Source organism: Apteryx mantelli, chromosome 7, assembly GCF_036417845.1.
Source record: "Apteryx mantelli isolate bAptMan1 chromosome 7, bAptMan1.hap1, whole genome shotgun sequence".
NCBI lineage: Eukaryota > Metazoa > Chordata > Aves > Apterygiformes > Apterygidae > Apteryx > Apteryx mantelli.
The window spans coordinates 29585656-29603991 of record NC_089984.1 but is presented as its reverse complement, the minus strand read 5'-3'; the positions used below and the strand labels follow the sequence as shown (position 1 = coordinate 29603991).

Genomic DNA, 18336 nt, shown 5'->3' with positions numbered 1-18336 from the left:
CACTTTTCTGTTGGTGCTTGCATTTGAAGTCAATGGGGCTTGTGCTCCTAAAGGCTCACTCATGCACAGATCCCACTTTAATGTCTTAAGCAGCAGTATGTGGGTAGTAACATAACTTATACTGATGAGATTTGCTTCTCTTCTATGTAGTTTATTTTCCTTTTAGATGAGGACAGGCTTAGCAAATGTAGAGAAGGTGTACCTCACTGAGGTGATTTTGCAAGTATGGTGCTGAGGAACGGGTGATGGTGTCCGAGTTTGTCCTGTTTGAATTTTTAACTTGTGGATAATGAAAAAATAAATTGAGTTTACAGTAACTGTTAACCTGCTGAAAGTCCCAATTACTTTTATTGCTAATACTCAAGCAACTTTATTTTGAGGTCACAAAGATCTTATGTTAGTAAGAGTTGTCTAGATAAAACACATTTTTTATCTTTGTTATTGGAGACACTTCTGCATGGGAGCAATCCAGTTGATGTCAGTAGTTCTGTTAATATACTTACATGTTTGCAGGACCAAGGTCTTCAAGTTAAGTGGTTTAAATCAGTCTCTCAAATCAATTACTCAAACTACTCCAGACTGGGCTTTGCAAATGCTAAGCAGCCTGCCAGTCCTAAGAGTCCTGTTATCCTTTAATATGTAGGTTAGGTGACCAAAACAGAGAGGGAAGTGAAGTCATTTTTCACAGACTTGTTGTGTGTACCTGGACAGAGCTGAGATTGGTATTCAGGTCTCCTTACTCCTGACGCTGTGATTTAACCATAAGATCATTATTCCTGCTCGTTTATGAGGATTTTATTTATATTTATTTCTTGATAGGTATACCATGCTGTGCTACTTCAAAAAAGCAACAGAAGCACTTGAATCAAATGTAAAATACAGGTTTCTACAGTGTTCTTGCTAGATACGTAGCACTTCATATGGATTCTTCCGTTTTCAAAACATGTAGAAATGTCAGTGATTCCTCTCAGCAATCCTGTGAGGTGGGTTAAATAAGTGTTGTCCTCATTTTACAGTAGTAGAGAGGCTAACCACCCATGAAGTTAGTGCTGAACTAAGGATTAGGTCTCGGAGCATGATGCTTCTAGTAGCGTAATGAGTCCCCTAAAACATAGTTCGTTAATGTGTTAAGCATTGCAAGTCCAAAATCAGCAGGTGAAAGCAGTAACCAGATATACTTGACTTTAATTTATTAATCAGTACGATGGTGTTTATTAAAATTCATGTTTAACTGGGATTACTGGCCAGGTCACCAGGGCATAATCTTGCTACTGCTTTGAAAGATTTAGGAGGATTTCAATTTAAACCATAGAAGAGCAAAAATAGCTGATGTTCTAAGTCTGTTATGAAATACTGTAGGTGTACTTTTTAGAGGCAAGATTTTAGTATGTTCTAGTTCTTGGAATTTGAAATAAAAATAAGGCTCAACTATCTCCCCACCATAGCTGTGAAGGTTATTCATTCAGCGGTGATACAATTTTCTGCTCAATCGGATTGTATTTTATACAGTGTTACAAGTATCAAGGTAGACACAGTTTGTACAAACTAAATATTGTGTTGACACAAGAACAAATGGGAATAAACTTGCCTTGAATAGATTTGGTCTGAAAATTTAGGAGATTTTCAGCCTTCCAAAAGGAATGGTGGGGGTATGCATCTGCTGCTTTGGAGGGGGAGTACGGTGAATTAATAAAGGAATTGCAAAATAGTTGCCTGCAGTAAGAAAGCACTCTGGACTTGGTGTCTGAGGATGTCCTGTCTGGTCCTGTTGCTTAGTTGTCATCTTAATTTCTAAGCATCTCCTTTTGGGGGATGAAGGGGGGCACAGTTGAATCCATGTGATTGTGAAAATACCTTTGAACTGCAAATGGATGTAACAAGTAACAAAAATGAAATGTTGGCTTTTTTTCTTTCCTAGCTGTAAGTTATGTCGTGTGCTACCAGTGCAACTGGATGTCTTGTCTTTTCTTCAACCTGCTGAGGGAGGGAAACAAATGGGTGGAGATTATATTTGTCTGTCACTTTGAGGCATAATTTATGACAGTGTGTGAGTGTAGTTTCCGATTACCCCCATGTTGAGGCTGCACCTCTTCGGGGATTTTCCTTAATCTTTACATGTTGCCCAGTGTCTGGTGCAGCCATGTTGAGGATAGTGACTGTAAAAACACTCTCGTAGCTTGACTGCTGCTGCTTTGATACCATTTAGCTTTACATACTGGCAAAAGCATTAATGACCATTAGTTTCTGCTGCTGCACCCACCACAGGGGCAGTGCTTATCCAAGTGCATTTGTGTGAGAATTTTAAAGAAATATCTGTATACGGAGTTGAAATGTAAAATGGTAGAAAATGTAAAAATGGTTTTATTAGAAAAGTGTTCTTAAAACATCTGATATTAGAGTAGTAATTAAACAAGAACTTATTTGGGGGCTGAACCTTCATATGTGGCTTAATACATCTGCATTGTTTAAAATAATCCAAAATTTAGACTTAGGTTAGCTAGGTCCCAGTGTAAAAGGAGGTCTCTCTTTATGTCTATTCTCTCCTAGCCCCGAATACACATGCCAAAAGATGGATTCCAACTTATATCTTCTGGATACCAAGCATGGCTAAAGCAGGTTGGACTGTATTATTGTTATTCATCTCATGTGAGGGACTGTGTTGGACACCTGTGCTTGTCTCATTAGTGAAGTACATAAATGAGGGTGTAATGAAGTTACGGTGCCATGTTAGCTGATACCCTTCATAGCCATCACTGTTTTGTGTTTATGCATGCTGTGTTTGTGTAACATTTTCTCACAAGTCTTATGAATGTGCACTTTCTGTAAATACAAGTTCAAAATGCAGTCACCTGAAAGGGAAAAAGGTCAGAGTCTGAAAAGAAATCTGCAACAACAGCTCAAATTACAGAATTAAAATGGGCCTTCAAACGTAAAGCTGCATGGTGGTGGTGCTGGTAATAATGGGGAGGCCAAGGGGTTAAAACACATGAGAATTGCATCTAGAGTCTAATTCAGATCTGGCTGGGTGAAACAAGTATGGACACTTACTCACATCACATAACAATTGTGCAGTTTGACACAATCTGACACTGTGGGGACTCCCCTCTCAGAAGTGGCCTAGTGCTATATTACTCTGGCTGTTATTAAAGGCCAGGCTTTAGATGTCTCAGCAGTCTGCCTCTAGCAATTGCTGTCAGCTTTTCACTTTTGTGAGTGAAAAATCCCCCTTCAGAAAAAAATAGCTTAATTTACAAATTGCCTGTATAAATCTCTTCATCATACGTGTATCTTCATGAGAGAGTCCAGTGTCCTTGAGAAGGTATGGCTTAAAGTTGCTGTTTTTGTAGAAAGCCAGAATGATTGTGTTGTTATGGCAACGAAAACTGGAAATATGAAAACAGCACGGATAAGCTGCATCCTGTTGTCGTGGCAACTAGAGTTGTGAAAACGATGAAACGTGGTGGTGAAAGGATATATGGTACTGTGAGCCCAACAGAAACAAAGAGCCAAGTCACTTGGGTTGAGTGGGAGAGAATTAAAAACAACCACAAAAAAACTTAAAACAGACGGGTTTCACTGGAGATGCTAACAGGGTGGATTTGGTTCTCTCCAGGGTTGTCTCCGTATCTTACCGGTAGTAAGTGGCAACTTGTTTGTGCAGGTTGCTTCCTGCTGTCAACTTGCATTGACTTCTGTGAAATTGAGAAGAAACTGAATGCCCATAAGATGATGGGGATTGAATCCTGCATTACATTTGCAAACCATTACTTTACGTGAGTGATGGGCTGCAAAGGCGTAGTGCGGTTTGGAGCTTCTCTCTGAGAGACCATCTCTTTCCCTCTTGTAGTCTGCGCTAGTGAAGGTCAGTTGGGATGTTGAAGCTGATGTTTTCTTGATTTAAACTTTGCTGAGCTGGAGGCAAGGTGTCTCAGAGGGATCTCAACTCTGCAGTTAATGTCTGACAGAGCTCAAGTTTGTTGACATATGGGGCATGGCACCAGTTTCCTTCTCTTATGTGGTGGGCTGGGAGAACAATAGAAAAAGTATTGTGTGGTTTTTCTGTTCTCTTTTACCTCTGAGGCAGACAGACCTGCATCTGTTCTTATTATATTGTACTGCCAGTGCTGCGATGCAGGTGAGATATATGCATTTTGCCTCTGAAAAATACTGAGGAAAAAACCCAAAATGCTCAGTCAGTGCCTTTCACAGGGAGACTTTCACGTTAGGCAAGCTCAAATAAAAAATCAGAGTAAGTTCTTTTATTTGTATGTTTTTCTGTGTGGCTGCTTTCCTTTTGGTTTTAGTTTACTGTTATTGGTTCTAAAGTCTTTATCTTAAATCTCCTTACTCCTCCTTGATTCAAGGTAAAGGTATAAACCTGAGCTTGTGTCATCAGCAGATGCTGTCATGGAAATAGCTTTGCTATTCCAATTTCAGTGCTGTGATTTCACCACAGGAAGCATGAGGGTAAGGGAGTTGATATGTAAGGGTGGAAACTTGCTCAAAAGAAAGAGCTCTTGTGAGAAGCAGAGATTTAAAAAAAAATCTCGAGGTCAGATTGATTTGCTGTAGGGCATCCAAAGGCCTTACTTATAAAATTCTTAAAACAGTATATTGGAAAGAAAGACAGACACTTTTAAATAAAAGCAGTAATGTGAATATGCATCCAGATGGAATAGTGTCTGTGCATCAAGTTTATCCCTCCTTGTGCCTGTGTGTGTGTTTAACAGAATCCTAAAGTAATGATTTTTTTCCTCAGTGTAGCTGAGTATTGATCTGCCGCCTGGTTTATATGGAATATGAGAAGTATTTCAGTAACACATTGTATTAATGTGGGCTAAAAGCAGTTTATATTACAAATGAGGTGGAGGAAGATGGAGTTCTGCAAGAGTGGACACATACTATAAATATCCATAAAACTGACAATTTTATCTAAAAACAGTGCTGGCTGGATTTGCGTATTTTCAGCCTACTTAAACTGGAGATAATAGTTGAACACTACCTGAGCATGGGTCGCCCACACTAATACCATTACCCCCTGCCCTTTAATGGCAGGTTTTTATATTTAACGTTGCTGTGCTGCAGTGGAGAGTTGTATTGTGTTCGTATGTGGGCTAGAGGAAATACGATACCTATGGCCAGAAATACATGTTGCTTTCAAGAACAGGATTTTAAGTAAGCTGTAAAGCTCTCTTTACTCTAGCCGTTTCCTGTGAGTTTATCCTTTAGAAAAAGCCAAATACCTGCAGTTGTTTTATTCGGCCTTGATCTTCACTTAAGCCTTTCTTTGAATGACAGCACTGTGTTTCCAGCAGCCTGTAACATCCCATCTCCTAGATGCTGACCTTTTTGAAGACAAGCTGCAGTTGACTTCTAAGGCAGGGGCGTGTGTTAATTTGTGTATAAATATGATCAATAGGCATGACATATTCCAATTCCTATATTATACGGAAACCTTTTTAAACCGAAGCATAAAATTGTGCAAATTAAGCTCTTAATTAGCTGAAACACTTACAAAACATTACTTTGATTACATTAGTGGGGAAATTAAAAGCACAATTTTTAGGTGGCTTGTGACACATGGTGTAATTCAGAGTTAAAGCTAATCCCTTCCCTTCATGTACTGTTGTAAGCAAGTGTGTATCACATAGGATATGTAGTATAACACACTCATCTGAGCCTTCCTGCCTTCCACTGTCTTTCGGAGCAGAATTTTTAGAGCCAAGTTATAAACCTGTAAATATGTTTTATACTGGAAATTCTTGATGCTACCTTAACTAGATTGGTGCCAACAAAGGCCAGTATAATTGAACAAGGCATTTGAGATATTAATGGTCTGCACTACAGTCAAGTCAGCTGGAAAACAGAGTGTAAAAACCAGGACCGTGGTGAAAACAGGATTCTTCCACTAGAACTGCACTTTCCTACATGAAAAATTGGGATTGTTTCAAAATGAGGCCTTGGACATGATGAAGCAACTGTGTTTTTTTATGAAATGCTCTTGGTCTTCTTTACAAGAATTTGATTTTAAGCCTTCAAATAGTTTCATGCTTTAGACCTTGGTGAGGTTGCTCTTAGTGAGTCTGAATAGGGCTTGCTTTTATTAATGCCATCTTTGGTGTTGCTTAAAGCAACATGTACAAGTCTCTACTTGTCACACTCCTAAAGAAGGGTATGGCATCTGAATCTTAAAGCTCTGCAGGTGCACTGGTTTGGATTTGTCAGCTTCATGGATTAAAGAGCTATAGTTATGAAAACATTCGTATTGTCTGGTTCAGATATGATCTGCACAAGCTCCCTCAAGCACTTGGCAACTGAGGATCTCCTACACCTTATAGATGGGAAGTTGGCTCCTTTCTGGGGCAGGTAACTCTTGTTGGTCTTGAATCCCAGAGGCTGAACAACTCCTGTAACCACTCTCTGAGGAAAACATTTCTTCACAAACATGTATCTAAAAGCTGTGATGTGATCCTCCTGGATCCTGCTCAGGTAAGAAATTATTTGGATAATCTGAATATATGTAAACAGACCCTTTCGGATGTCTCTTATCTCAGATATTTAAGAGTAGTTAGTGAGCTAGAATCTCGTGTTAAAAGTTACTGTAAGCTAGGGAGTTACCAGAGGATTAAAGAAATGTCTGCATAATGTGTATGTTCAGGAAAATTGACTGAGCAATTACATGAAAAGTGGGAGGCTGAAGGAATCATTTACAGTGCTTTGAGCTGCTTGTGCACAGCAGAGCTTGCAGAACCTATTAAACCCACAAGTCATAGTGTGGATGGGGAAACCTCTGCATTGAATTCAGTGATCTGTACCAGGGTAAGAAGTTTGGTACTTCAGGTGTTGGGAATATAGGTGTTAAACTTGAACATTGCTAGAAGGTTACGGCCTCTGATTTGTGACACCAAACTGGTTTGAAAACAGTTCCCACAATGTCCAAGGAACACATTCTCTACTTTTTGTAAGTGAGATTCTGGGTTGGTTTATTTGCAGTTTCTGAAAATACTTAAAGGTCCTTTAATAAGACCATGCAATGACTTCTATTATAGCAAAATAGGAACACAAACCACTTTTAGTAGTCCCCATACATGTTTGTGGAAAGTGACCAAAATGTCTGAACATAATAGAAGCTGAAAATTGTGAAAAGCATTTTTATGATAGCAACTGCCTGTTGCTCTTTGCGATTCTGGTGCAGTATGTGCCGGTTAGAGCTGACAGTTTGCGGGCTAGGTGAACCCTGAGAGACCCTTCTCACGGTCGCGCTCAGAGGAGTACTGTACTTCCCTTTTTATTTTATGACTTAATCTTCTTACCATGGAAAAACTGCCAAGAAGTCAGTGGCAAAGCAAATCATAATTATCTTGTTTTAAAACACTAAATAACTTCAGGGAACAGTGGTGTGGGATATAAGGAGGTGTAAGCTCTAACTGTAAGTTTTCTGGCTGTTGTTTTTGGCTTAATTAAGACTTACAGCTTTTAACACTTTTCTTATTTTCAAATGAAAACACACAAAAAAACTTTTGGAGAAAGTTATGAAAGTATTAATTTGCTCTGAGCCGTGCTGGTCTCTTTGGTAAGTTCATAATTAGGAAGGATTTTTTTTTTAAATGGGTATTCTTGTCTCTCAGGTATATAACTGTTCCGTAAGTGGTAAATCTGTATTCATATGTTAGGGTTTTTAAAGGCATATTATTTACACAATTCACTGGAATGGCTCCTCTGGAAGCTGGGTGGCTCTCTCATGTAATTATGTATTTAGCATGCCTTGTATCCACTGTTGGGGTGGAAAAAGAAAGAATGAAAAAAAGAAGCCCCACAAAAAACTACTAAAATACAAACTAAAATAGGAAGAAAAAAAAAAAGAATTTGCTGCTCATTCTGTTCTTGCAGATTTTTTTAATGTTCTATCATATACCTTTTTCCCAGATGAGAAGCCCATATGGTCAAGTGTTACCCAAGCTAAAAATTAAATGCATTTGGCAGTTGTTGAATTGTGAAAGTACAAAATATGCACTGGGAATTTCTTATCATTTTTTCCCCTTCTGTTCAGCTAGGTATTCTCTTTGATTAGATACATTTATTTATATATTATACATTATACATACTATATATATAAATACAAAACACATATATAATGTATGTGTGTATATATGTGTGCATACACACATGTGTATATATATGTATATGCACATACATAAGATTATATATAATTATATATATAAAAAACATATAAAATGAGGTTGCAAGGAGGAAAAGTGGACTAAGGAGGGGAACTGAAATGTCACTTTTTAGCTAAAAGTAAATTTCTGGAATTGTTAAGTTTCCCAAGACCAGCATTTGTAATAATGTTCCATAGAATGTATAGATTTCTGTGATGACAGGAATAGTGCGCACTGGACACAACGTGAAAGCAATGTGTGTTTTATTTTTGGCCTTGGCTTACTTAAATATGTGGCCAAAAAAAGCGCAAGAGGAACCGAGTGGGAATGAAGAGTACTGGGGTTTGTTCTGTGCTGCTTTGTGTTACTTGATTAAAAATAAATAAATAAATAAAATTGTGAGGCATAGGAATCCTACTAGCATCTGAACATGTGTGTTTGATAAAGCATTGTAAAGGATCAAGATTCCTAAGGCACATTTCCTACTTGTTTTTAGAAAGCATGCAGGAAACAATACTCTGAAAACTTTTTTTTCAAGGAATATTATACTTCCCAGCCATCCCACTTTCTCTTTCTGAAGTGATGATGACAAAAAATGGGGAAAGATCTGTCTCATCCTACCAAGGTTAGGCCTAGCTGATGTAGTTTTATTACCCTTCGGAGTATCTCTTACCTTTTATTTGCTCCAATTGGGTGGTAGAATTTCTAGCAGTTATTTTCCCCTCCTGTTCTGCTTTCTTTAATAGTTCCAACTTGTGTCCTGTTTCTGTTTCGCTTTACACAACCTTATCCTGTTTCCTGCCTTACAGACAGCTGGATCAACCAGAAAACATCCCATTTCTCTCAGTATTTAAACTCTTCAGCTCTTGTCAGCATGTGTCATATTCTGTTTATGCTCCTTAATAAATACTGGGTGAATTCCCGTCTCCCAAGAGAAGGAGAAATTGTATTGCTTTATCATTAGAATTGGACCACCTAAAGCACTGGGCACTGTGCTAGAAGAGGAATAATTCCGAGTGAGGAAAGGACGGAAGTTAATGTGGTGAGCAGCTGAACTTAGTATTGTGTGCAGTTGAGCAAAAATCAGCGACTGGAAAAAAAATGAGTTTTCTTTTTGGCTTTGCCACTGACTTCACAAGATGTGCAAACATACGTGTCACCTTGCTTGTAAATCAAAGGCGTTTTAGGCATACAGGTTATCATAAGGTTGAGAGTAGGCTTCGGACATGAATGATAGGCTGTTGCACTTTAATTGTCATGCATTTTAACATATTAACATATTAAAGATTAATACTATACTGCTGCCTAATTAATTTCTCCTAAGTGTTTTTAAAGAAAATATCCTTGAACTAGTTTTCTATTTTTTTGTTTACAGTGAGTTCGTACTCTGTGTTTTCACGCCTTCTGTGTACTCTGTTGTTGTAAACTGTAGTAGTCCAAGAACTTTTGTTTTTCCCCATGTAGAACCACTTAGTTTTACAGAAGAAGGTGATGTATTTCTGACCTGTAACACAATTTCCTAAAACTGTATTAGCTACCTCTAGTATATTGTATTTGCTGAAGGACCAGAAGAGAACAAATTTGATAAAAAAAAGTCTGAAATTGTAATGTATAATCTTGTAATGCAATAGCAAATAATAAAATTAAATAATTTCTAACACTAGCAAAAATTTAGCCATAGAATGTGTGCTGAGATTTGTCTTTACTACATTAAATAATTGGAATGGAAGGTAGGTTATTAGTGGCAAAACATCTGATCTGGTCAAAAATCTTCTTGCAATACGGTTGCAAGAAGAATAGTTGAATAGGTTAAGCTTCAGCTCACGGTTATTGCCCCCTCAGCTCAGTCAGTGACTGTAAATGCTTCTAGTCTGTTTTAATTCAAAATATGGCAAATCCATTTTAATCACCAGTGGTGCAGCTGGTACCAGTTTCTGTCAGGAGGAGGATGTTGATCTGGTTTGAAACTGTATTCCCTCTATTTCTTTAGTGGGAAAACACATTTCTGAGTTTAAGGGAGAGGACTGGGAGAGGACTTAAAACTCGATCAGAAAAAGAAATCGAGTTTTTGGGAAATCATTGCCTGTCTAGCACCACTTCATGTGTTTTAAAGCTGCTTAGCTTTTATGAAGTGCTTTTGGGTGAGAAAGGTGCTGCAGGAATCCAAAATATTAATGTAGGTGGGAGCCAGGAATGTAGAAATACTGCTGTGTCCCGGCACAGCACTCGGCAAGCGACACCCGCACATCCGCATTCCCATTGGGCTGTAGCCCAGGCTTGGTGCCTCTGTAGCTTTGTCCGGAAGAACCGACGTGGACCGACTTGAGTTCGGGAGAGGATTTTGTCCGTCGGCTTCGAGGTGGCGAATGCGGAGCCCGTCCCTTGTTTGCAGCGCTGATGTCGGCCACGCAGGCAGCTCGGCGGCTGGGGTCGAGGCTGCTGAGGCTCTCGGAGACCAGGCTGTAAATGAAGTTGTTCTGTTGGGTCACTCATCTGATTTACACGCAAGCTGTTTCCATTGAAGCACCTGGGGCCTTTTGTTCATGCTTGTGAATAAGCCTCTTTCAGTCACCAACAGTAATTTAGAGCCTCTGCTTCCTTCAGTAGGTAAAAGGCAAGTACAGGAGCAACATTTTTTCCCCCTGTTTGTGTGCAGCTTTACACATTTGTTTGTTTTTTATTTTTTTGAGAGGTAACAGGACTGTATCAGTAATAGAAATTTTGTTACATACTGGAGTAGATTCAGAAGTCACCCAAGGTGTTGCTTATTTTTTATGGTGTACCTCCTAGCTATAGGATAATATGAAGCAGCAAGAATAGATACGTGAGCAAGAATATCCTCAGGTGCAGGGAGTTCTGCAGAACGGACCTCCAGGATTTGCCTTTGTTAGAATGGCAATTTTAGAGGAAGATGTTACTTTGTAAGTGCCCTGGCACAGTGGGGTACACTTAAATTTTCAGATTGTACTCCTCTCCTCCCTCCTCCCCCCCCCCAAAAAAAAAAATCTATACCTGCTTCTTGTAGTGACTCAGACTGATTTGAGCCATAATTTTGCATAACCTTTGAGGCAGCATAGACTGGCATTGCCACTGACAGAAGTGGTCCTCTTGTTTTCCTGCCTCAGTGTCTTTTCATGCTTTGCTTAGTGCAGCTATTTAAGGTAGCTTCTTTTCTTTTTGTTCACCTACTTTGAATCGCAATCAGCTCTTCCATCTCCTTCACCATGGCCAGACAAAAGCTTCGGCCAGCACGTGGAAAGAGAAAGCCTGGGAGGAGGGAATGAATAGTTGGGGCAAGACTTTAATAAGTCCATAGGCAAAAAATACTGATTAATTTCTTATTATGTATTTGTACTGTGTTACGAATCCTAGATTGGGTAAATGGTAGGCAGCTGAATGCTCACCTAGTGAATTGGCTTTGCCTTAGCAAGGTTGCCATGCTGGAGTTTGTTTCTGGGACTTTGTTGAAGAGTGCTGTTAAACAACTTGATTTAAGTTAGTGCATTATTAAATTGGTGAGATGCTTAAATATAAAGATCCACTTGGTGTGTGTGTTTTGTGGTTTTTTTGCTAATGATCACAACATCTTAACAGCTGGCGTGACACATTGTGTTCCAACACAAAAAAATTACAGGGATTTGTAAAGTTTTGGTATGTGGGAGGGAGTGTTTTCTTGAAGGTCAGGATAGCAAGCAAGGAAATATGGCTCAGATTTTTTTTTTTTTTTTTCTTGTTATGATCCTTCGGCCGTAATTCTTTGTCTGTCAGGAAAAGCATCATCTACATTTTCTTGTTAGGTGTGATATTATAGAGATACTGAAACTTAAGAACTTGATTACTTACAGAGTTTTTTGTTTTATTTTATTTTTTTATAAAGAAAATGAGGTGAGGAATTATTACAGGGTACCATAAACTTCTTAAAAGCACATTTATATAGGTTATGTTCCCCAGCAATCTTGTTACGCTATTTCTGGAACAGAAGCATGAATGGCAACAAAGTGCACCAAAGAACATGGTGATAGACAGGGTTAATCTCTCTGTCTCTACTGTGTAGACATGCAGTAACAAAGCAGAGATGTTGGTGATCACCGTCTTTCTGCTCATTCAAGGACTGGTTGCATAGCTCCTACATGTTAACTTAGTGCAAGATTTTCTAGCCCTCTTAAGAGCAGCGAGAAACAGTGGCTCAAAAGGCAGCTGTCATTTCATACCCATTCCAGCTGCCCATTCCACTCAGATTTCCTACCATCCCCCCCCTTAAAAAAAACACAAGAAAACTTAATATGATGGGGGGTGCAAAAAAGAAGAGTATGATGGTTTGAAATTTCTAGCTTCTAAGATATCACATCCTGCAGTTTTCATAATGAGCTGCCCATTTAGAATATACTTTCTCCTGCCTTACCAGTACTTTGACAAATGCAGCCATTGTAAGAGTGATTTTTATCCTAATGCATCCCTAAATTTAATAGTCGGGATTTAAAATGAACAAGCAACTCTGTATATTTCAGGGTGCAATAGCTTTAACTATCAAAATAAATAGAATTTTCTGTGATTGGCTGCTTTGGCTCTTCTTTTGTATTTGATGTGTTTGGAGGGACAGAATCTATTTGTTTTAATAATTGTATTTAATGAATAACAAGGCAAGCAGAAATATGAAACTCCTATGAACTGTCACCAAGTTCCTATTGACCTTGGACTGCAGGATTTTCCTTCTGTCCCCTTTGGAGATGATAATTAAAAAAAAAAAAAATACAAAAGCTTTTCTTTCCCTGCCAGTATTCCATTTAAAGTTGTCATTTCCTTTTCTGCTTCCCTTGCAGAATTGCTTGCTTTGTGTTGTATTGTGCCTGGGCAGTGGCTATGCATGGAGAAGAGGCCTGACTAATTGTAAAGAAATGTTTTATTAGTGAAAAACTTGCACGTTGGCATTAAAAAAAAAAAAAAGATGAAAAACTTGCTTTCTTTATCCATACTGTCCTTTTCTTGCTACTATGACATCTGTTAATCTTCGGGGAAGGAAAAGACTCATCAGCAGTTTGTGTTTTCTTAAAGATGTCTCAGTCTTTAAGGCCAGTTGCGGTTGTGTTGGTGCCATTCAGCTAAGCCTTGAAAGTACCTGTAATCTGTGCCATCCTGTCTCATGCAGCCCCATCTCATAGTTGTCCTTTCTCTGCAGTGCTCTATGCCCAGATCTCTGTGGCTGGGCTGCTCCAGCCTGGCGGACAGCATGCCCTCACTGCGATGCCTGTATAACCCAGGGACTGGCGCACTCCCAGCTTTCCAGGTACTTTCTGTCTCTCCCCACTCCTTCCTTTCTCTCCGTCTGTGTACGTGCGCGTCTGCTTCTTTACTCTTTCTTGCTTGCTTACCTCCATTTATTCTGCTGCATACTGTATGCCTCTCCTGTGTCATGCAGAACCCCTCCAGTATTTAACACCATCTTGTGCAGATTCAGGGTGGCTCAGTACTGGGGCATTTCCATTATCTTGAGTTAATATAATTATTTTATCTAAATTGGCTTGGTACCATTATCTTTTCCATTGGTTTTCAGTTGTGTCAAAAATACACTGCTTAATTATATTTGGCAAACAGTATCCATCACACAGTCTCCAATCTGGCTGCTCATACAGTGATCCCCTTCCTATCTAAATTTTCTGTATGCCGTTTAGAGGACTGAGGGGGTGGGTTCATTGCCATGGTGATAATTGATGCCTGCATTTGTTTACTTTATTAAATTTGTTAGCAGTAGTCTGGGCACTTTGACTACAGAAAATTATTCCACAAGCAAGCTGTTAATCAAATGGCAAATAAAGTAAACCTGTTTTTCTTTGGTCTCTGAATTTGTTAGATTCAAGCTTTTCTCTGTCATGAGACGGCTTTCTGTCAAATGGGGTTTGTTCAGACATTTTGGATGACCGGTGAATCTTTCAAAATTTAGTTACTCTCCTGTGGGCAGAGAGCGAGGCAACTATTGGACAAGCGGTTAGAAACCTAGCTAAGGCTCTCAGGATCATTGCAAACATTTCAAAATGACTTGTAGATATAAAGGGGGAGCAGTCGAGACTGGACTGCAGAGATGCTGCGTTCGTGTTGGATGCTCTGCTGTGTCCAAGATGATTCTGTGTGAACCGCATTGACTCGGGGACCTTAGGGGTGTTTCTGTAGAGAGCGTGCTTGTTGGGGCTTGTGGCAGCTTTAATATGACTTGCATTTTTGGAGCCAACTTGTGGCAAAGAGTTTTATTCACCAGCATCTGGAGCAACCAGGCATAACAGATAATCTAGAACCTTCCTGAAATCTTGAATCATTTTGGTGAAAGTTCATGACCTGCCTCTAAAGGGATGGTGCACAAGGATTATTTTGAATTTGGTTTCTGGCTCTCAGGACCAGGAGAGTGCTGTGGAAGTAATCTCCTCAGTCTCAAGGGAGGCTTAAGTGTCTTACATCACTTTGCTGCACGCCTTTTTGCTGAGCTAGCAGGAGCAGTGATGGACTCCGGAAGGTGTCCTGCCAGGCCTGCTTTGCTGCGGCAAGCTTTTAGCAGAGCTTTCTGGGGGGGAGGGGATATAAGACTTTTTATTAGTCTAAGAGGACTCTGGAGACAACAGGCAGAATTTAGAATCCTACTTCTAATCCTGATTTGCATAATTTGACTAAATCGGATAGGCCTAATTTTTGGGCTTTCTGCTGTCGAATAAATCTCAGACCTCTTTAAGCTCAGGTTTTAGAGAACCTTAGTGTATATAAAGCAATTTGTAAACTCAGATTGGGGCTCCTCTATTTTTGCTTGAATTATTTTTGATGATTCAGGATAAGCATATAAAGGGTTTAGAAAGGGGAGGGGAACTAGCTTCTTTTAGCTCAAGATATCCTTCCTAATGATAGATATGAGCAGCAACTTTACTGCTAATACAATGCGTTGATATTTGCAGTCAGGTGAGTCAGCTGCACAACCATTTACTGCATATTGCCTTCTTGGAAGTGCAGCAGGGCTTTGACATCTGCATTCCTGCAGATTTTGAGACATTTTCTTGGATATTTAGTGACTGTGGGGTTTGGGGAAATCTGCCTCATTTGCCATCTAAAATGGTATGCTAGCACTCTTCATAGCACTCCTTGTTTCCTGTGTTGAAGAACTCATTTAGTGCCAATTGAGAGAGAACTAAATTGCCAGCAACAGCTTCTGCAGCAATGAGTCATCCTTATTTCAATCCGTTTTTTTCAATGGGCTTTGATCCCCATTAGCTTGCATGGTCTGAAGAAATCTCCCCTCTAGGAGGCATGGCTTCTGCATTTTCCGGTGCAGTAAGCTAAATGGGAGTGGTTTGGAGCCTGCTTGAAGCTGTGATACTGAAATATTTCATCATTCTTTAATGCTTTCTTTGGTACCGAATCTTCAGGAAAGCATTAAAGACTTTCTTGTAGCCCAGCAAATTTTCTCATATTAAGTTATTTTATTTTTTCCCTAGCAAGCTTGAAGTAACTGGAGAAGCATATCAATGTTCTTTGCTTGTGGCAAAAGAGAAGGTGCCATCTGGAAGGCCACTTAGTCACTGCTGAATTTGTCTAGTTATTTACATGCTTACCTTCAGATGCTCAGACACAAATGTGGAAACAGGCTCTTTTTGAATAGCTCAGTTAAAGCCCTGCTGACTTCTCATGGGAAGCATTGGCAGATAGTCGATTTAGAGATGATTCTGTTAATATGTCAGATAACTTCATTTTTCTTCTTTGTGTGTTTTTATTATCGGAGACACTTGTGTGCAAACAGGATCTTCTGGTTCCTCAATTCCGTTTGGCAATTCTCTCACCCAGGGAAGGGTTTTAAGGCTAAAGCCAGGGATGGGGAATAAGCAACTAGAAAACAGTAGGTTTGTTTTTTGAGGTTTTTTTTTTTAATTCTTTCATCTCACAGTGCTTTGCAACTATTGAGTGTGGTTGGATCTGTTGTGTAACTGAATTTCATATAGCTCGTGGGGGAAGACGGCACCAAATTGGAACATGAAATCCTATAAGACACTGTGGGAAGGCGATAAAGAGGACATTTTAAGAGAAAAAGGCCAGCCCTTTCATCTTCAGTGTCTTGGATGCAGGTTTTACTGTGCTATCACCCTTCAAAGCAACTAAAAACTAGTTTGCCTATAGATTCTCCTAATATGAAAAAATAACTTAGAGCGTATTTTTTCTAAAAATCCATGTTTTGGAAATTTCCAGATATGCCAACAGGTGTCTGTTTTCATGACATTTTTCATCTGAAGATAATTACTTTCCCCTTCTTAAAATATTTGCCATGCATGTTCAGAAGACTCAGTTTATGTTGCGTTTAATAGTCTCCGTTCTTTTCAAAATTTGATTTATAATTACACCCAACAACTGTGCTGAGAAAATAACTGTATTAAACCTTCCAGGTTTGCAGAAGACGATAATGTTTCCTTGAGTTCTTTTCTATAGGCTGTTGTATAGATGAGGAGATTTAAGGAGCAACCTTGCCAAAGGTTGTGCACCAGGGTAGTTGCAGAGAACTGTCCAGTTCTTCCTTTTTACCCAGTTGACGCTCCTCGCGAACATTGGGTCCAGTTCAGACTGTAACATTTTTTGGGATAAAAGCCATGCTTTTATTTTTTTCTGGAGCCTAAGTGCCAAATCAAAAAGTGAAGGGTAGTTTTGTCAGCTTTTCTTTGCCAATTCTAAAATGCATTAGTTCTGCAATGGGCTTTAGTAGTCAAAGAGGAGGATTAGCAATCTTATGGTGGAGTTAGCAGCATCCTGTTGAATGTAGGAGTGTCTCTCTCTGGAATGCCAGAAATTCCCCGTCTGCTACCTGGAGCGAAGGTCTTGATCGTCAAGAACTGCACGTCAGGGTTTGTCAGACGAAGGGAAGAGTCTTCTGCATGATTTTGAAGAAGTGAAGCATGTCCCTTGTTTCTTGCTGGAAGCACCCTCATAGTTGAGGAAAGCAACTGCGCTAGTCAAATGAAATAATACAGGAGCATACGTGAGGTTTTGGGGACGTGAAGAAGGAGGCAGAATTGGCCTGCTGTACACAGCTCCTTTTCTTTGGCCAGAGATCTTTTTGAAAAAGTTGCGGGTCAAAGACATAAATGGTCTGAAGTAATGGAAGCCTGTTGTACTTGCGAGGAAGAGATCAGCTCATTGCTCAAATGAATTTTACATCTATTTTTTCTGATTTTTATATTTTCACATTAGGAAGTGGAATTTTTTTACAGAAGCATTTTCTGTAAATTCTGTTAGAAACTGATATCTTTTCACGCTTCCTTCACGCCCTTTATGCGTTTTGCCTTAAAGTTGGCGTGTTGTTCCTGAAAAATCTCATGTAAATATGAGAAGTAGCAGTACGTTATTTATGGTCTTATAGTAGGTGAAAGCAAAAGTCTCGGGGAGAGCAAGCAGTGCGTGCTCAGGAATGCATTTGCGAGAAATGCATTTAAAGGAGATCGTTCGGCTTTGGCGAAAATGTTTACTGATATGCGTCGTTCTGTACCTAAGTGGGAGCGAGACGGGGTGTCCAGAGAAGAGCCCGTCAGCGTGGAGACGCGGCTGCACTCGACCAAGCCTGCTTTGTATTCCCTCCTCTCGCTCCCTTCCCGTGGCCCTGCGAAATGTGCCCGCAGGCTGTTTACGGGGAGGCTCTGAAATGGATTCATAATTTTGGTGACTAATAGCCAGAGCATGTGGCTCCAGCACCCCCCCAGCTGGCGGCAGGCGCTCCCCTGTTTATGAATGTAGTTAGGTGGCCCCCAACTGTTTACAAGACAGCAGAGGTGAGGTCTTTGATTGACAAGTCAGAAATGCATTAGATCATTCCCTCTGCCAGTCTCTGGTTCATGCTGTTAAAAATGTCAGCCTCTCCAAGTTTGAATGGCAGCCCGAGGGCCTCAGAAGCTTTTTGTTTTCTGAGATGGAAACACAAATTGGATGTGTGCCTGAGCGCTTCATCCTGGGCTGTAATTTCATCTTTTAGCTAAGAACCACAAGGTACATGAGCAAAGCACCCTGTAAACAATAATACTGGGGAAAAAAATAAACAAGGTCGTGTTTCTGGTACGTTGATCCACCGGTGTCCTGACCTCTATCACGTTGAACATCTCCACTCTGATTGCTGTTCCCTTTGGCATTACAATGAGAGGAGAGAGACTGACACAGGAGGCAAAGATTT

General features: G+C 39.8%; 1 protein-coding gene across 6 annotated transcripts in view; it reads left to right on the top strand.

Annotated features, from left to right (window-relative positions):
- Positions 1–18336, top strand: part of BTRC (beta-transducin repeat containing E3 ubiquitin protein ligase) — a 119576-nt gene that overhangs the window by 14121 nt on the left and 87119 nt on the right. For 3 of the 6 annotated variants that reach the window (XM_067300162.1, XM_067300160.1, XM_067300159.1), the window contains exon 2: positions 13336–13443. The exons of 2 other annotated variants lie outside the window; for them this stretch is intronic. In XM_067300162.1, coding sequence (XP_067156263.1) covers positions 13336–13443 — 108 coding nt within the window. Of the gene's footprint in view, positions 1–2547; positions 2617–13335; positions 13444–18336 lie in introns of all 6 variants that reach the window. One more of the 6 variants, XM_067300161.1, reaches the window with a different exon arrangement.